The sequence below is a fragment of the Grus americana genome, chromosome 7 (genome assembly GCF_028858705.1).
Source record: "Grus americana isolate bGruAme1 chromosome 7, bGruAme1.mat, whole genome shotgun sequence".
Taxonomy (NCBI): Eukaryota; Metazoa; Chordata; class Aves; order Gruiformes; family Gruidae; genus Grus; species Grus americana.
In genome coordinates, this window is record NC_072858.1 from 19284801 (window position 1) to 19301531 (window position 16731).

Here is a 16731-nt window from a genome sequence, read left to right on the forward strand (position 1 = left end):
TAACACAAGGAGATGATATTGAAGCTGTAAAGCTGCTGTAGTAGAAAAGAGCACAAAAGCAAAGTAGTAAGCATTTTTGTGTCTTTAAAATAAAACAGTTTTACTACTCTTTTAAAATACAAAAATAGGAAAAACTGAAAGAAACTCAGGTTAAGGGCAACTCCTATTGAAATGGTAGGTGATAACAGAACAGTATGTTGAGATTCCTAGTAGAAATAGCTATAATACACAGCGCTCTCATTTCCAGTACAGTGTTTCTAGTTCTATTCCATTGTAATCCAATCTGCTTCATAAAAGCGAAGTCAGACAGTGAAAGATGCTAATCAGATTCTGGAATAATTGTCCGTTAGAGCAGGTCAGTGAATTCTGAGAAATGAATGTGGACTAATTAAAATGGAATTCTATCTGCGTATAAAATACGTGGAGATGAGAGGCAAAGAAATTACATGTGTGAGCTTCAAAAGTGCCATAAGTGATCCTGATGTCATGGTGCATTCAATTTATTACTGGGTTGGGCAGGAGGCTTCAAAACAGTTTTAATGCTTTTAGCTGTTAGGTTTTCTATTACTCTGTGACTTTGCTCACAGCGAGAAGCAAGTCCTTTTACTTTTTCCTCTATCTTTTAGCCACATAACAGACGTAACAAAGATTTTGGACGCAGGTTCCCAAACCGGACCGTCTTATTACTATTTCCTTTCTGTTGCTGAAGTTGACGTAGCTGTTGAGTCTCCGTTTGCTTTCTGGATATTTCAAAAGATGTGAGGACTAGACCCATCTCAAAGTTTCCGATACAGCTATAAAAAAAAAATCACCATTTTAGCAGCTTAAATATTCCAGCTATGTTTAGCTTTCTCAGGAACAAACACGAAGAAAAGGAAACGAACTTTTCTACTGCTGAAAAAAATCAGGTTCATGCCATAAAAAAAATAATAAATTATGCCTGGTTAACCTGAAATGCTACCATGCTGGGCACTGCGGCTTTTTTCCTTCTTGGAGGAAGAACTGGCATCTTCTACATCGAGATAATTACTAATCAATTCAGCCACAAATAGAGAGTTATTCACATGAAGGTGATGAGAAAGATTTTCCTGAACAGTTCTTCTAGTAGATGGTAAGTAGATGGCTATGTGAGCTCACTCCATGGCAGTACAGATGAAGCAAACTACTTCTCACAATTTCTTAGATTAGAGAAAGAAAGAAATATACTTACAGGAAAAGAAACCATATGGAACTGTTCATATTTTTAAATATACTAACATCTAGTGGGACACAGTGGCGGTCCAGTTTCCAATTTGATAATGACCGTGCAAGCGGTAACGTATGACAGCCGTCACAAGCAGCACATAGCTAAGACAAACGCACATGGGAAAAGGGACTGCAAAGTGTCACAGAAAGATAAAACGATGTGCCAGAGAGAGACACCAGAATCTGTGGATGCCTGTTCCCTCTGCCATATGCCATTCTACTTCCCATATATGTTACATCCTGACACTTGCTGTAACGTTTAATATGTTGAGCACACTGTAATAAGAAATGCCTGTGGGATACACAGTTCAAGTGACAACGGAGACTTTTAGCCCTTTAGGATAAAAACACCTCTGTGTGGTTATTGTAATGCATCGGTATCATAAAAGCCAGAATGAAAAAAAAGCACAAACTGACTGCTCTCAGGAGCAGTCCTATACAGTTATAATGGTTTTACATTAAATTGTCTATAACAATTGCCTGTCATTAAATAGTAACAATTTAGAGGTACTGGGAAAGAATACTGGATCACAGGGAGCCAGATTTTTATGAAGGGGGAAAAAAAGACTTATTCATATACCTTTTCCATTGTTGGCGTTTTGTGGGTGAACGTGGCAAAAAGCGATCATTCACAATAGCTGATGATAGCACCCCATGAAGGAGCTAACTCTTTACCCCCACCTACTTTTGAACAGAGCTCCAGAAAGAGGATGGCAAGGGATAATTTTTCGTCCTTAGAGCTGGGCACCCTGCACGTGCCTCACACCTGAATGGGACTGCGGCACAGGAGTTGGTTTCTGATCCTCCAGCGGGGAAGAGGAGACACTGAAGAGATCATAAGAAACCAACCCAGAATGGGGATGAGCTTGTGTGTTTACACACATTCGTTTAAAAAGAAATTTACTCTGTCCCTCTCCACTTGCCTTCTGTTTGGTCTATGTTATCTGCTCTTATTCTGAGCTCTTCGAGCAAGGGACTGTTTTCCAGATTTCAGTGATGTAGTACAAAAAAAATTCCCATCATCTTTTTTGTTGTGGTATCCGCTAGATACTAGTGCCAGGTTCTTCCTACTCATTTTTCTCCACTCACCCATCAGCCTTTCTTCTTGGAATAGCAGCAGGACCGCAACTGGAGTCTCACAGAGTTGCCCGACAGTTGTTTGCTGTAGCATCCTGCACTTCAGTGCTATGCTTACAGCATCAGGCAATGCTGAATGAGAAATAACCACAACCAACTCATAAGAAATAAGGGCCATGCGTCTACAATATCGTGCTTTTGGGGAGTACCCTAGGTGTAGTCCTCACTGTGCTGGGTGTAATATGGATAGATGCCCTGTCTGGCAGAACCATATATTCAAGAAACTCAGAGGAGGAAGACTAGGAAATAGCATTACCCTTCCTTTACAAGTGAGAATTGAGGCACAGTTTCTTCCCCACCAAGATCAAAATGAACATCTGTGGCACGTAAAAGAAACAAATCTCAGAGTAACAAGTCTGAGACAGTTCTTTCTTGTGAGGAGGTACATGAAATGGGCTTTTTAGGGAATTTGACTTCATTCTTTCCCAGCAGTAAGGTGTCAAGGTGTTATACGTTTTTGAATGATATCTTAAGTTCAGCTGATTTACCTTTAGTCTTTTTTTTTTTTTTTGAAGGTAGCAATTAAAGATTAAGCATTAAACAGCGTATTTTTGCAATGAATTTCACACAATACTTTTGAAGTTCATGAATCTATTAAGTCTTGGACATTCTCTAGTGTATTAAACAACAGTAGTGATTTACATTATTTTGAAGCTGCAAATAAGTTTTCAAGGGTAATGGATTTCATATATAGACATAAAAAGATAAAGTTCCTTCATTTATGCCTGCTGACTTCTTTTCCCTATCATACTACATTTAACAAAATGTATAAGGCAGAAAGGATGCTGGTGTATTTTTATGTTAATTAATGTATTTTAATTTCAAATAGCATTTTTGAAGCTCAAATAGCTTCCAAAAAAGTGGTGCCAGGGCAAAACTAATGAATTTTAATTCTTTTCAGTATACTTCTGCTTTCATAAATTCTTTTTGTTATATTCTGATGCATGAAAATGCATCAGTAGGCATTCAGAGCATGCAGCCCACAGATCTGACTTTTTACAGAAATCCAGTTTAAATTTTTAAGCTACATAATAAAGCTCACCTCATAAGTGTGTTATTTTTAATGACCAATTAGATAAGAGCTATAAAAATACATACTTCAGGAAGGTGGACCAACTTTTTAAAGATTTTTTTTTTTCATAACAAGTAACAAGTAAGCTTTCTGCACAGAGGATGTGTTTAACTGTTTTGTAGCTGAATCATGCTATTCTCAGCCAAATTTTAAGGGTGTGCCACTGTTGTCCTAGAAGGGCCGCAGCTAATAACTTACCCTTGTTGCAGTTACGTTACTTAGAGCAAGATGATGTATCCCTTAAGGAGTTAAACTCTGGAACTTCACTGCATTAACCCTGCTCTTCTACATCTTGGAGCGCCTCAGCAAACTCTCAGTTCCTCGGGAGCGCGATTAGTTTGGGCTGTGATGTGGTAAAACAGAAATCACCGTGGACTCTACGGTATGCCCGCGGCCGCCGGAGCTGGTGCGATGGCTGTATTCTAACGCTGATGGCGAGGTGCACAAGAAACAGCCTTTTTTAATAGCATGGTCCATGTATCACACTGATCTAATCCCAGCCAATTTTAATAACTGTTCTTGGCACAATAAACCGGTCCTGTCCTTTGTGTAACACTTGCCATAGCAGTAATATAAAATCAATGATGTTGTTGAGAGAGATTGTTGTTACTCATCAGAGCAGATCATGAAATGATGCTTCTTTACCCTTCCAAAACTGTAGCATACCTGGATTCTCGTATAAAGCAGCAGCACTGGCCATAATTTACTGCATTGCAGTAAAATCAACAATGCAGCATTCTGCAGAGTCAGGCAAATACTCATATTTGATTTGGTAGGTGAATAGAGAGAGAAGAAAATGCTCTGAAAAAAAATATTTTTAATCACATTACTATATTTCTTGTTTGTAACCCTCCAAAACCTCCCCTGTTTAACTAAACACTGGTACTTCTTGAAACCAAAATGTTGTTCTGAAGCCTGATTTGAAACCATTTCTTTTACAAGTAGCAAAGTGAACCACGTTTTTTTTCCTCAAAATTCTTTCTTTTGGAGGGACCAAAAAAAAAGGACAATTTGAGAAGTTAACAGGAACTTATAGGTAAGTTCCTGTTGAGCAGAATACAAATTTCAAGGTAAAAATGTGAGGTGTAAAAAAAAGCATCCAATTCCATCTAAGAGAAACTTCCCATAGTTAGAAAGGAAATTAAAAAATCTTCTGTAGTTGAGAGTAAACACAAACTTAGGATATTGCTGTCCAGCTATACAGGGCAGTAGTGATATTTTTTTAATCAGAAAAAAACCAACATAGTTTAAGGTGTAACAGCTTAGGAAATGTAGAAGTTGTCAACAGACTTCCTTCCTGTTCCCTATGAAAACCTAACATATTATAAATATTTTTCTTGTCTGTTTACCATTTGCCACCTTAAACTTAGCTTCTGGTAAAACTGTGTTTTTTCCCCAGGTCGTCTTGAACTGACACTGTGGTAGATTATTATTTCATTCAGTAAATTTTGAATGTTGAATAAATGCCATTTCTTTCTAATTAAATGATGATAAAAAGAGTTATTGTAGCATTAAAATAATCTACCCTTGGTATAATTTGCAGTTTGTTGTTCCTGTCTGAAACATGAAGATAAAAAAGACAACTCATCATCTCAGTTTAGCGGCAGGGATCTTCATAACTGTTGAATATGTAAGAAGGATGAAGATGAATGCACGCTTGCTTTAACTTAACCATGCGCTCAGTACAAAAGGCTTTGAGGAGTGAGCATTCATCTATACTCCAAGATTTCATAAGTTAGCCAAATAAAATTTAGGTTTCATAATGTCCTTAATAACAAAAATTCATTATCTCTACGAAGACTGCACAATTAAAATCCCAGTCCTTTGTGGCCAATGGGAGATTTCCTTCTAGAATAAAAAACCTTTTATACAGAATATTGGCACTATAAATTTTCAAGTGAAAGACGTGTAACTTTACAGGTTTGAAATACATGCTAAGAGAGGATTAAAAAATGTCAAATGGAAACCTTAGTCAAAGATGTTTTATTTTAGGGCACACTACGTGAAATAACTTTTATGAGTTAACCACTGCACTGTGTAGTAACTCTACGTTGTCATTCTAGGTACCTGGGAATAACGAGACCTCTTACGTATCCTGTAAGGCAGAATGGGAAGCGTATGGCCAAAATGATCCTGTGTGTATGGCTCTTATCTGCCTCTATCACTATACCCCCGCTCTTCGGTTGGGCCCAAAACGTAAATGATGAAAAGGTTTGTTTGATCAGTCAAGACTTTGGCTACACCATTTACTCCACAGCAGTTGCATTTTATATTCCAATGTCAGTGATGCTTTTCATGTACTATCAGATTTACAAAGCTGCTAAGAGGAGTGCTGCTAAACACAAGTTTGCTGGTTTTCCCCAGCCGGAAGAAATGGAAGGGATTTCTATGAATGGAGTTGTAAAACTGCACAAGGAATCTGAAGAATGTACTAATTTTTCACGACTCCTAAAGCACGACAAGAAAAACATTTCCATCTTTAAAAGAGAACAGAAAGCTGCCACCACGCTTGGGATTATTGTTGGGGCTTTCACTGTCTGCTGGCTGCCCTTCTTCCTCCTCTCAACAGCCAGGCCCTTCATCTGCGGTACAGCATGCAGCTGTATCCCGCTGTGGGTTGAGAGAACATTTCTATGGTTGGGTTACGCAAACTCTCTCATTAACCCTTTTATATATGCCTTCTTCAATCGGGACCTGAGGACAACTTACCACAACCTACTGCAGTGCAGATATAGGAATATCAACCGGAAACTGTCAGCTGCAGGGATGCATGAGGCTCTGAAGCTTGCAGAAAAGCCAGAATTTGTTCTGTAAGGTCACTCATCCTTTACTATAATAATTTATCGTTTTATCGCATTAGCTTTTTCTCCACAGATCCAAAAGAGGAGTTATGGGAAGAAGCAGGCTTCTTGAGCAGTGTTAACATAGTCGTCAAGAATCTGGAAGGTAGCAAGGTTAATTCCTGTACAGCCCACCAGTCCTAGTGAGCCTCAAGAAATAAGACCACCATCTAAAGAAGCTGGGTGTAAGAGGAATACCACGAAGGGGGGGCGGTAAATGGTAGTGCAGGATGTTTGAGTTCCTAGTGAGGAAAGAGCATAGTTGGCCTAACCCATTTGTTTGGCCCTTGGCCCCAAGCAACTTTTAGTAGGTCTGAATGTTGGATGCGTCTTGTATCCTGGAGATCGTTTGCTATAATAAAGACCTGAGAATGGTGAAAACTTGAGTATAATTCATTGCTTTCCACTTTGTTGTTATAAAAATAAACCATTTAAGAAGAAGCTGGATGAGACAACTTATATTGCTTAGAAACACTCTTTATTATTAAAAAACCCCCATATGTCCATTAAACATTAATTTACTGATTGCCTGGAAATAAACTACTTTGTGAAATTACTGTTGCTTTTGCACAGCAACTATGGCACTGAAAGAATATGTTACGATTCCAATGTGAATATAAGAGTTTGTGTAAAGTCACATGGACCAACATCTACTGCCGCATACAGTCATGCAGCACAATTGGCTGCAGTGCTGCTATGCCAGTTACAGTAGGTAAAGGTCTTAGCCTACATTGCTAACGTAACAAACGTGTCTGATTACAGTTTATTTCAGGTCTGATCTTTGTCCATCTTTTCTTTCTTTGAGTCTCTCGTCTTTATCAGTTGAGCCCTTCTCTAATCTAGATGGAAACCCTGTCTATGCTCAAGTCTTAGTTTCTGTTGATGTTTGCCTAGTCCTTGTTCCACTTCAAGAGTTAATTGTCTATTTGAAAGCGTTTCTAGCTTCGTGGGATTTCTTTCCTTTCTGAACTCAGTGAGGGAAAAAAAAAATCTGAGGACTCGATAACATTCAGAGACATCTGGACTTTATCCTTACAAACTGATGTTGGTCATCACTTCTGCTTAAAATGATGTAAAGCCTTGCCTTCTGTAAGAATCAAGATCATTTACTGTCTCCAGTTCTAGTTGTTTCCCTCTGCCACTGCAGCTCATCCAAGTATGTGATTGTGCTTTCCCTGGCTTTGGTAACAAAGCTCTTCCCTCAGTGGAGCAGAGTCAAATATTATAACAATATTTTTCTTTATCAACTATTAAATGCATTAATTATATTAATATATTAGTAGTAATGTATTAATATAAAATGCACAGGTTATGTAATATATTACTATAATAACATGAAATAATAATAAACTTATAACAAATCATAAGAACAAGAGGTTTTCTCTGGACCAAGTTTGCACTGCACACCATGTTCCAGATGAGGCACAGGGTACGTTAGTGACTTGAGACTTTCAGACCTCAATCTACTTTTCAGATATCGGGCTTCCTATATAAGGATATATTGGAAAATATACAGATAAATGTATCTGTGATGATTCCAAGTGGAATTGTAAAACTCTGAAGCTGATTTCAGAATTCTGGGCAGAAGTTTCAGCCATTTTTATTCTGCAGAAAAGTCTGAGAAGTTGTGTTTCCTCCAAATAAGAATTTATATATTTTTAAAAATTAAATATAGAAGTGTCTTATGAGTCAGAAATTGCCATTTGCCCAACTGTCACTAAAGGCAATTGCTTTCCTCAGGGAAAGCGTCCTGCAGGACTCCACCTCTCCTCTACCATCTGTTTCAGGTAATGAAAGCCCAGGCAAGAACAAGAGTTGTTATGGGCTGTGTCAATCCTTGAAGTTTTTAAGAGATAAACAGCCACCTTTCATCTCTGCATATGTTTGGAAAGAAAGGAAAAAGAAAATAAAAGAAAAAAACCAAGTTTCTTCATACAGCCAAAATAAAACACATTTATGTGGCAAAGTGGAAGCTGTTGTTGGATGGAGCTGTATTGGAGGGGAAAAGTAAGGAAGTTGAGAAGATTAGAAGAACGTTCCATTACCCAAGCACATGGATAACACAGCGTTGAGAAGAGGAGAAAGATTTCAGACAGAATTCTAACTGAAAGTGGCTTGGATAAGAAGCGTAAGGAAATAATTGTTTGAGTTCAAGAACAGGACTTCTTACTTTTTAAAAAGATAAATAAATAGAACTGCATCAAAATACCTAGCTTCAGCAGTAATATTTTTTTAAATTAGATGATTCACTGCTCATCTGACAAAGGGGTAACATCGCAATGGGTGAACGAGAGAGAAGTCTACATCATCACACGTGCAGCCTGGTACATGCTAGTACCAACCCCTAGAAGAGATCGCACTCAGTCTGTGTGTCCTTCCACGTGTTTCTAGGAGAAGGTGAGGGAGGTGAATCAGAAGCAATTGTGAGAAAAATGGTAATGAAAAAACTCCCAGAGCAAGCCAGAGCACAGAGACGACAGCATAACACTAACTGAATGAAGACAGAGAAAGAGAAAGGCGAGGCATGGGAAGCGAGGCATGGAAGCAGTTCTAAGTTTCAGACTTGTGATTGGATAGGTACTTTTGAGAAAACACGCAAAAATATAGAGGCAGCAAGGGTACGTATCCAAGATTTTGAGAGTAAAGACACAAACCTTTCTAAAATATACTTGTACAATCCCAGTGAAAAGACTGTTGCTACCCTCATTGCTTAAAGGGGACCTGGGCTCTGCAGGTCAGCACTGCTCTGGATTTAGCAAAACTCTATTTTATAAAAAATTTTTGTTAATAGCAGCATGAAGTGAATCTTGGCTTTAGGTAAAACCTGTTGAGATGTAAAAGCGATGAAATCTAAGCCAATCTTTCTTTTCAGGTAACAGTGCATGTTGGCTAAATCCACAAACTGTAGTCACAGAGGGATGTGGATGACAGTGACAGCTAACTCCGTAACCCCACTCCTGGGAGGTTTGGAAGGTTTTGGCTATCTCATCCTTTAGTCACAGCCTGAGATGTGAGAAGTCCCACATTAACTACAGAGCGTGAAAGACTTGAAATATCGGACAATCTCAGGTTTTTCCTGAAGGTAGTTGGCACTTTGTGTAACATTTGAGTGTTTGACGGGAAAGGTTGGAGTGGGTCCTCAGGCGCACAGGGCAGCATAGTCATCAAAACAAGAAAGCCTGGGAAAAGCTATCCTAGAGAGTAGGTTTGCCCATTAACTACAGTGCAGAACTGGCCTAACACCAGCTGGATTTTTTGTGTGAGGAAACTCAACGCAGCATTTGTTTTTAGCTACAGTACCCACATGCAGTATTTCCAATTAGAAAGCTTAGTCATAGTGCTGTACGTCCTAGACCATCTTTCCACCAGCCACTAGTTCTGAAATTGGTTTCTAGCCACTACGAGATTTCTGGATGGTGATAATGGCAGGAAAATGGGATCATATTTTGCTTCTGTTTACTGGACTGACAAGTTTTTTGAACGGTTGTGCTCAGTTCATGAACACTTCGTACTTGTGTTTGTTTTCCATGATCTCGTGAGGCTGTTTAGCCTTTTTGCTTCCTCTATAGCTCTTAAGTGGGAATTTACCACTCCTTATTCAGGGAGGGAGGGAGGGAGTCACCACAATGCATTTTTATGTTAGGGCTTTTTTTTTTTGCTTTTTGGTGGGCGTTTCTGGGGAAATGTAGCTGGCTACACTGGTGCAGGGGATGCTCACTCAGCTATACCATGCCTAAACACTGGGAGAAACAAGGTGATACTGGGAAATGCACAGGCAGTGATTTCAGAGTGGTTGCCATAGCCTGTGCTAGGAGCTGAGGAAATCAGGAAGCAGCGGTGCAGCTGCTGACAGCATCTAGACCTCATCATCCAGCTCAAGCAGCCAGTCTTCAGCTGCAGCCTGAGATCTTGAACCGCTGCCAGAAATCTAGACATCAACACAGGGAGATGCCCGTCAGACATTCTTTATATGTCTCTTTGTTCACCTCTAAAGTGTATGTAAAGATCCTCAAGAGCAGCCATTGAGTATGTCAGTTCCCTAAAAGGAGTTTTAGTCACAGCTGAGCCAGAGATGCTTCCCTGAGCCCACTTTTCAGTATCACAAACACATTTTACCTAAGATAAACATCATCTGTGGCCAAAAAGGCCAAAGAGCAAAGCTCTGAAAGGGGCATAAAAAAATAACCCTTTCACAGCTCATTATGTGCTGTTAGCAATAACCTATCTGTAATTTGTCCATAACAGTAATACTAGCTCTGAATGGATCCCAGGTGAGGGAGTCCTGGATGTGCCTCCTTTACTTGAAACAGTCTTTCCACAGCATGCCTCATGACAGTAATATAGCAGGCAATGTATGGGTTGCACTTTACCAGGAAGCCCCTTGCATCCTTCTAGTCTCATCCTGCTCAGATGTACCATATTTATGTCATTTTTCCCTCCATAAACAGAGCACAAAGCAGCTTAGAGTAAGGGCTCTAGATGAATAGACTTTGACTGAACAATTCTTCTCAGTCTAAGCAATGCCTTTGGAACAGAATTTGAGAGAATGGTTTTGTGAGGAGTTTGTTTTGGCTTGTTTAGCAGCCTTCCCTGCCCACCCCCCACCCTCCCATCTCTGTTTCTTTCTGTTGAGTTAATTACCCAGAGTCAAATCAATAACTGTTGCTCAGAGATTCTCAAGTGTCACGTATGACCATATTTCTTCACTACCATTCCTGCTGACAACTACCTTTGTAAATGTACTGCTAGCCTACTGTAAACCGCTCTCCCGTGTAGCAGTTAATCTGCAGTAGATCCAGGCAGTAACAGCATATAGCATTCCCCATGGTATTTTACCTCCTCGTTCAAATAAAACTCACGGTTTTGTTGCAGTATCAACACATTGTGAAAACTTTACTCCCCTTGCTCACTTGGTACTGCTTTTTTGAGGGAGCCTGTCTGTGGTAGAAGCCTGATTCCTAACATCTTCTCCCAGCTCCCGCAGTCTACCAGCGCGTAGGTTTAATGCTGAAGCACAATATTGGTGCTTACCAAACTCCTCTGTTTAGCAAGAGCCTTACTGGGTAATAACAGCAATAATAGAATAGTAAAATGTGTGAATTTATTATAATATCTCATTATTGTATGCCTATTGCATCACACTTCAGTTTCATGAAAAGAAAAGCATGTTTTTCATGCTCTGTTCAGATGATTTACTAGCTAGCACCACCTGCAGAAAGATATTTCAAACAGTGGGAAATAAATCTACTACAATCAGACATAAAGAAGGGAATTATTTATCAAATTAATACTATAAATAATGCAGACAGAGTCCATTCACTCCCTCCCCCCTGCTTTATAGCAGGAAAATAGATTTCCAGACAGCCCCTGCTCCAGACACTGAGGTCAGCACAGCATCCCTAGAAGAACAGTATTGAGGTAAGTTTTGGAACCACTGACAGCTGTGATTCTGCAGATACAGAACTGGAAGGTGTTTTGAAGCAATGCCATTTGTTCTGTTGCTTTCCTCTAGCTATCAACTTAGCTTTCCATATTATTTTTCTTATCTTTCAGGAAAAACTATTCAAAGTATAATGTTCTCAGAAAATGTGCAAGATTAACGTGTCATCAAATCCTGCTCATGGTTTGCTTAAGAATCAGCTGTTGTCTTTAAAACAATGCTTCTCAGGAAGATGCAGGGAGAGAGAAGAGAAAATTCAGAGACGTGGGTAACAGTCTTAGAGTGCAAGGTTATTAATGTCCTGGAACAGAAGACACTCACCCTTTATTTCAAAGGAGTGAAGTAGGGATGGCGAGGGCTGGATTTCTTCTTTTATTATTATTTTTTTTTTAACAGGAGGTTTCAAGCAAATAAAAATAGTAGTAAAAAAGAAATAACATAAGAAGCACTGCATTAGAAGAGCAATCTTTGCAATGTGCAGGGAATACAAACTTATGTCCATCTTTACTGATTTTTATCTCTTGAGTAATTATTGCCACTAAAGAGTGGGTTCAGAATGAATTTGAAGTGAATTATTACTGTTTTCTATACCCACTTTCTCAACATCTTGCCAAACAGGCCTGTCATTCCCTACGGTCCCTATTCTGGCACCTTTTTTAGCTGCCCTTCTGCGTTGCCAAACCCCTTCTCATGTAGCAATATTTCCAATAGGGCAGAATGGCTTTTAGTCACTGAAAGCTGAAAGATGCTTATAATTCCCAGATTAAGCTTTCTCTGCTGCAAGCAAAAACCTCCACTGAGATACTGTGTTTTCTTAAAGATATTCATATATGGTTAGTCTAAGGGGATAATATTTTGACGAGTTGTAACTTTGTGACTCTACTGATTAACATTACTATTTCTGTCATTTGTAATCTTTCACATAGAACTAGTCAAGTTACTTTAGAAAAAAATGCATACAGATGTATCAAAGTTTCCAGAAGAGCCCAATGCACTTTTATAAACCAACATACCAGACCGAATAAATATTTTGCTTTTAGTTTTCTATCTACTCAGTCAAAACCAACAATATTTCATTAATTCAGTAGTTGTGTGGTCTTGCTAGTTCCAGAAAATTGTGTTTGCAATATACTTATTTTTACTTTCTGCGAGAGAAGAGAAGAGAAAGCAAGCCACTGTACTATACTTGTTCAGCCCTTCTAGAGAATCTGTTTTAAAGTATGGAAAAATATAGCAGAATGCATCTGGATAAACTCACTAATGTCTCAGAAAACTTTGCATCTTTGGATAATCTAATCAGGATTTCTGCAGGTCTGTGATAAACCAGCAGAGATTCATAAGTCAAATCTACCATTGTGAAGATGGTCGCAAGGAAGAGATAAAATTAGGTAAATTAAATAAACATTTACTTCCCAACAATAGTTGCAAAAGCAAAACAACCCCACCCAATAAGGAAAAACTATATTTTTGTAATCTGAACACTTAAACAGCACAATGACAAAATACTATGGCTGCTTTACAGAAATACAGAAATTAATACCTTAATGGTACATGTTTCCAAACAACGGTATGTGTTTCCAAACCGAGTAAGAGCTACTTACCCAAAATTTTAGAGACTGTTTCCCTAGAGTATTTAATAATGGAGATTTTCACTAAGGAACGATGGAGCAAGTTGCTGTGGCTTTGCAGTCTAGTAAAATAATTTTACCTTAGCACGTGTGTACTGTAGGGAGGATGTACGCCTCCTGTATACTGATATGCTATTGAGGACCCATTCAAGGTATCTCTTGCCTCTCCAAGCTAAGGCAGTACAGAAGCCCAAATATTTATCTTAATAGAGAATAAATAACAGAACTAATTCAAAAAGTAATATGGGAACCAAAACAAGCATAGAGAACTTGAAATCTTTTAGATATTTGATTGCAAACATGCAGAGGTCCTATAGGTTCCTTACAGAATACTTATAGTTTGTCTTAGCTTGTATACAGTAAGTATTTTTGGCAAATCCCTAAATCATTTCTCTCTTCAAACAAGGCAGTAAATACAGCAAGTACTGTGCAAAACACGCTAAGAACGTCTAACTTGCAATTCCAAAAGAAATAATCAAATGTTCAATCAGACAGATAAAGTTAACACTGTAAAATAACCATTTTTTAAAAAATTAGTTTTCACTTTCCAAAATAATCTCCTGTCATCCTAGAAAACAGCAAATATCATCAGCACCAAAATGGTTTAGATTTACAAAGATTTATAAAAGCAAACTTTTAGCCACAATAATGAACTAACTCATCCTCTTTTGTCCACATATTTTCTTTAAAGTTGTTCCTCCAATGGAAGCAATACATGAATAGAAAATGATATTTCCTAAGGCAAATTATATAAAGTCTAGAATTTTATTCTCTCTTTTAAAACCACCTATAATTAGCTAAAACATAGCATTTCAAAAAAAAAATCCTTGTTTTCCTTTATATCTAGTTTTGAACTTGGTTATAATTACCTGGTCAGTCCTCAAAAGTTCCTACCTACCTGCCTTCCTTTAATTTGCGTCTATTTTTGCCAAGATGTGTTTTCACGTAACAAAATATTCAAAAGGAGCAAGAATGCATGTTTGTCTGTAAAAATGCCTGCTCCCAATACATTCACTGATGGGAATAATTCAATGATTTCAATAGGGAGGCTACAACGCAGCAAAAGATTACCTTGCTGCATGCCATAGCCAGGCAGAACTGGGCTGGGATGCCCTGAACGCCTGTCTTGTAATCTCACAGATGTACATTCTGTGCAAAGCTTTTCAGCAATTATTTGTCTATAGGCAATTTTTATGAAATTGAGGGAGAAATCTTCGTTATTGCTCTGGCTCCTTTCTCCCTCTCTTGCACGCGTGAGGTCTCCACGAGCAGTGACACACGCGTGGGCTTGTGCTGCCACCAGAGGCTGGACCAGCTGTGGGATTCTCAGTAAAACCAGCTACGTTTTCTGAAGTCATTTTGGGCTTCTGCCACTGAATTGTGTAAAATGGACTGGGAACTTCCTTAGTTCTCACAGCAACGCAGAGTACAAAGAACTTGAAAACCACCACAATCCTCTGCTTTCCCTAGCTTCCTCCTTTGTATGTGTCCTCTGAGAATTATCTCATTAGCCATGATCTAATTGCCTCTTAAGAAATATTTCTATTTATTTCAGTGGTATCTGCATCAGGACTTTTAGTTGCTCCAGGACATTTCTCATCTAATTCATCCACTTTTTTAAAAACAGGAGAAGTTCTGATTTCTCCAGGGAAAAAGAGTCATGACCAAATGTGCATCAAAGCAGCCAGAAAAAGCCAAACCAGAACTGGAAGAAGAAAAATGAAGAATTGGCTTCTGAAGAACTGGATAGATTTATGAAATGTACTTCATCTCCTTTTGATGGGAACGTGCTAAAAATACTCGATGAGCTCAATACATTACATTAAATACATTTCTATTGGAAGTAGTCACATCTTGTTTGTTATGGAGAAAAGTACTGCTATATACAAATGAAAATAGTTTTCTGCCTGAGCGCGCCAAATCATTTCAGCAATAAGAGTTTGGCACATGGGGTGGGGGAAAAAAAAAGCAACTGAAACTCCAAGATAAAGTGCTGTACAGATTTCCACATTAAACAATGTAGAAGAGCATTCATTTATGTTTACCATGCTTGTGGATTGTAACATCAGTATTAACATTCAGGGACCATCAGCGATATCGAATGTATTTTGTTGTACTACAAAATGAGGTTTTCAAGCAAATGGTGGCTCTGTGGATGCTTTCAGGGCTTGTGTTGAAGAGATTCTATGCACCTGGAACACGACTGAGAAAGGCAACCATAAAAGACCAATTTTGGTAAAAACATTCTGTTGTACTAAGTAAATGTCTGTTCACTTGTTAACATACACATGGGGTTTTTTTCTACCTAACCTTTTAAAAAAGCTGCCATCAGTTACAGTCTGACAAAACTTAAGGGACAGAATTACAATGCACATGCATTACACCACAGTTAATTTACAAATATGATTGTTTGGTTTAATGGAATTTTCATGATCTGCCAAATTATTAAAAAAAAACATTTTCTCTCATTCTAACTCAAGTAACTATAGAAGGTTGGAGAATTTCCACAGTGCTTTTCTTTTTGACTTACTGGCTAGCTACTCTAAACTGAGAATTACAACATTTGTTATTTTTTTATATATGTCTTTCTGAATATTCCTTCTAGAATCCATACAGGATCCCAGATAGATCATGTAAGTTACCATTTTTCTATTGCTACAAAATGAATAGTCAAAGCATTTGCCTCTCTCCAAGTACAGAGCACAAAAAAATAGAACAAAAATAGTTTAAGAAGTGTTATTTCTGCCAATGTTCAGTTTATACCTAAAATAAAATCCTTTGACTTGACAAAAATTAAATAGGCAAGTGTTAATGACCATTTGTCCCAGGGAAAATTGATTCAAGGGATCATTCCTTAAATATACCTTTGAACAGTTTGCTGGCTTTTTTTTTTTTCTTTTTGAGCTTCTCATATTCATTGCCCCTCAGAGTTTCTAAACTATGCGTGGTTGTACAATCCGCTATGCAATGGGATATACCATTCCTGAAGGCTATCTTCTTTAACATTACATCTTTATGAACACTTGCCTTATTTCCATAGTCATATGATTTGTGATAAGTCTCCTACTTGCAATTTAACCAAAACGCTGCTAGTAAATCATCCGCTGACTACACCTGCCGTTATAGCTTTGATTTCCTTTGTTTAAATTAATATACAAGTTCACAATAGTTATCTAAATAAGGAGCTAGGCATACCAGCACAGGCCAATTCATTACTTATCAGCAAGAGGAAAATACGGAATGCAAATCAATCCATGTTAAGCCTATGAAAAACTTAGGACAGAGAGCCTAACCCATCTTCTGCTCGCCATCACCCTGAGCTAACTCCTGTAGTTACTCAAGAGAGCAGCGGAGTAGCACATTTTCATT

The 16731-nt window shown here is 38.3% G+C and overlaps 1 protein-coding gene across 3 annotated transcripts in view; it reads left to right on the forward strand.

The window, feature by feature from the left end:
• Positions 1 to 16200, forward strand: part of HTR7 (5-hydroxytryptamine receptor 7) — a 37188-nt gene extending 20988 nt beyond the window's left edge. The window contains exons 2-3 of one of the 3 annotated variants that reach the window (XM_054831902.1): positions 5518 to 6264; positions 14990 to 16200. In XM_054831902.1, the coding sequence (XP_054687877.1) occupies positions 5518 to 6264; positions 14990 to 15026 (784 nt within the window). In that variant the 3' untranslated portion in view covers positions 15027 to 16200. Of the gene's footprint in view, positions 1 to 5517; positions 7485 to 9166; positions 9274 to 14989 lie in introns of those variants that run through there. The other 2 variants (XM_054831904.1, XM_054831903.1) reach the window with 2 other exon arrangements.
• Positions 16201 to 16731: the final 531 nt, after the last annotated feature.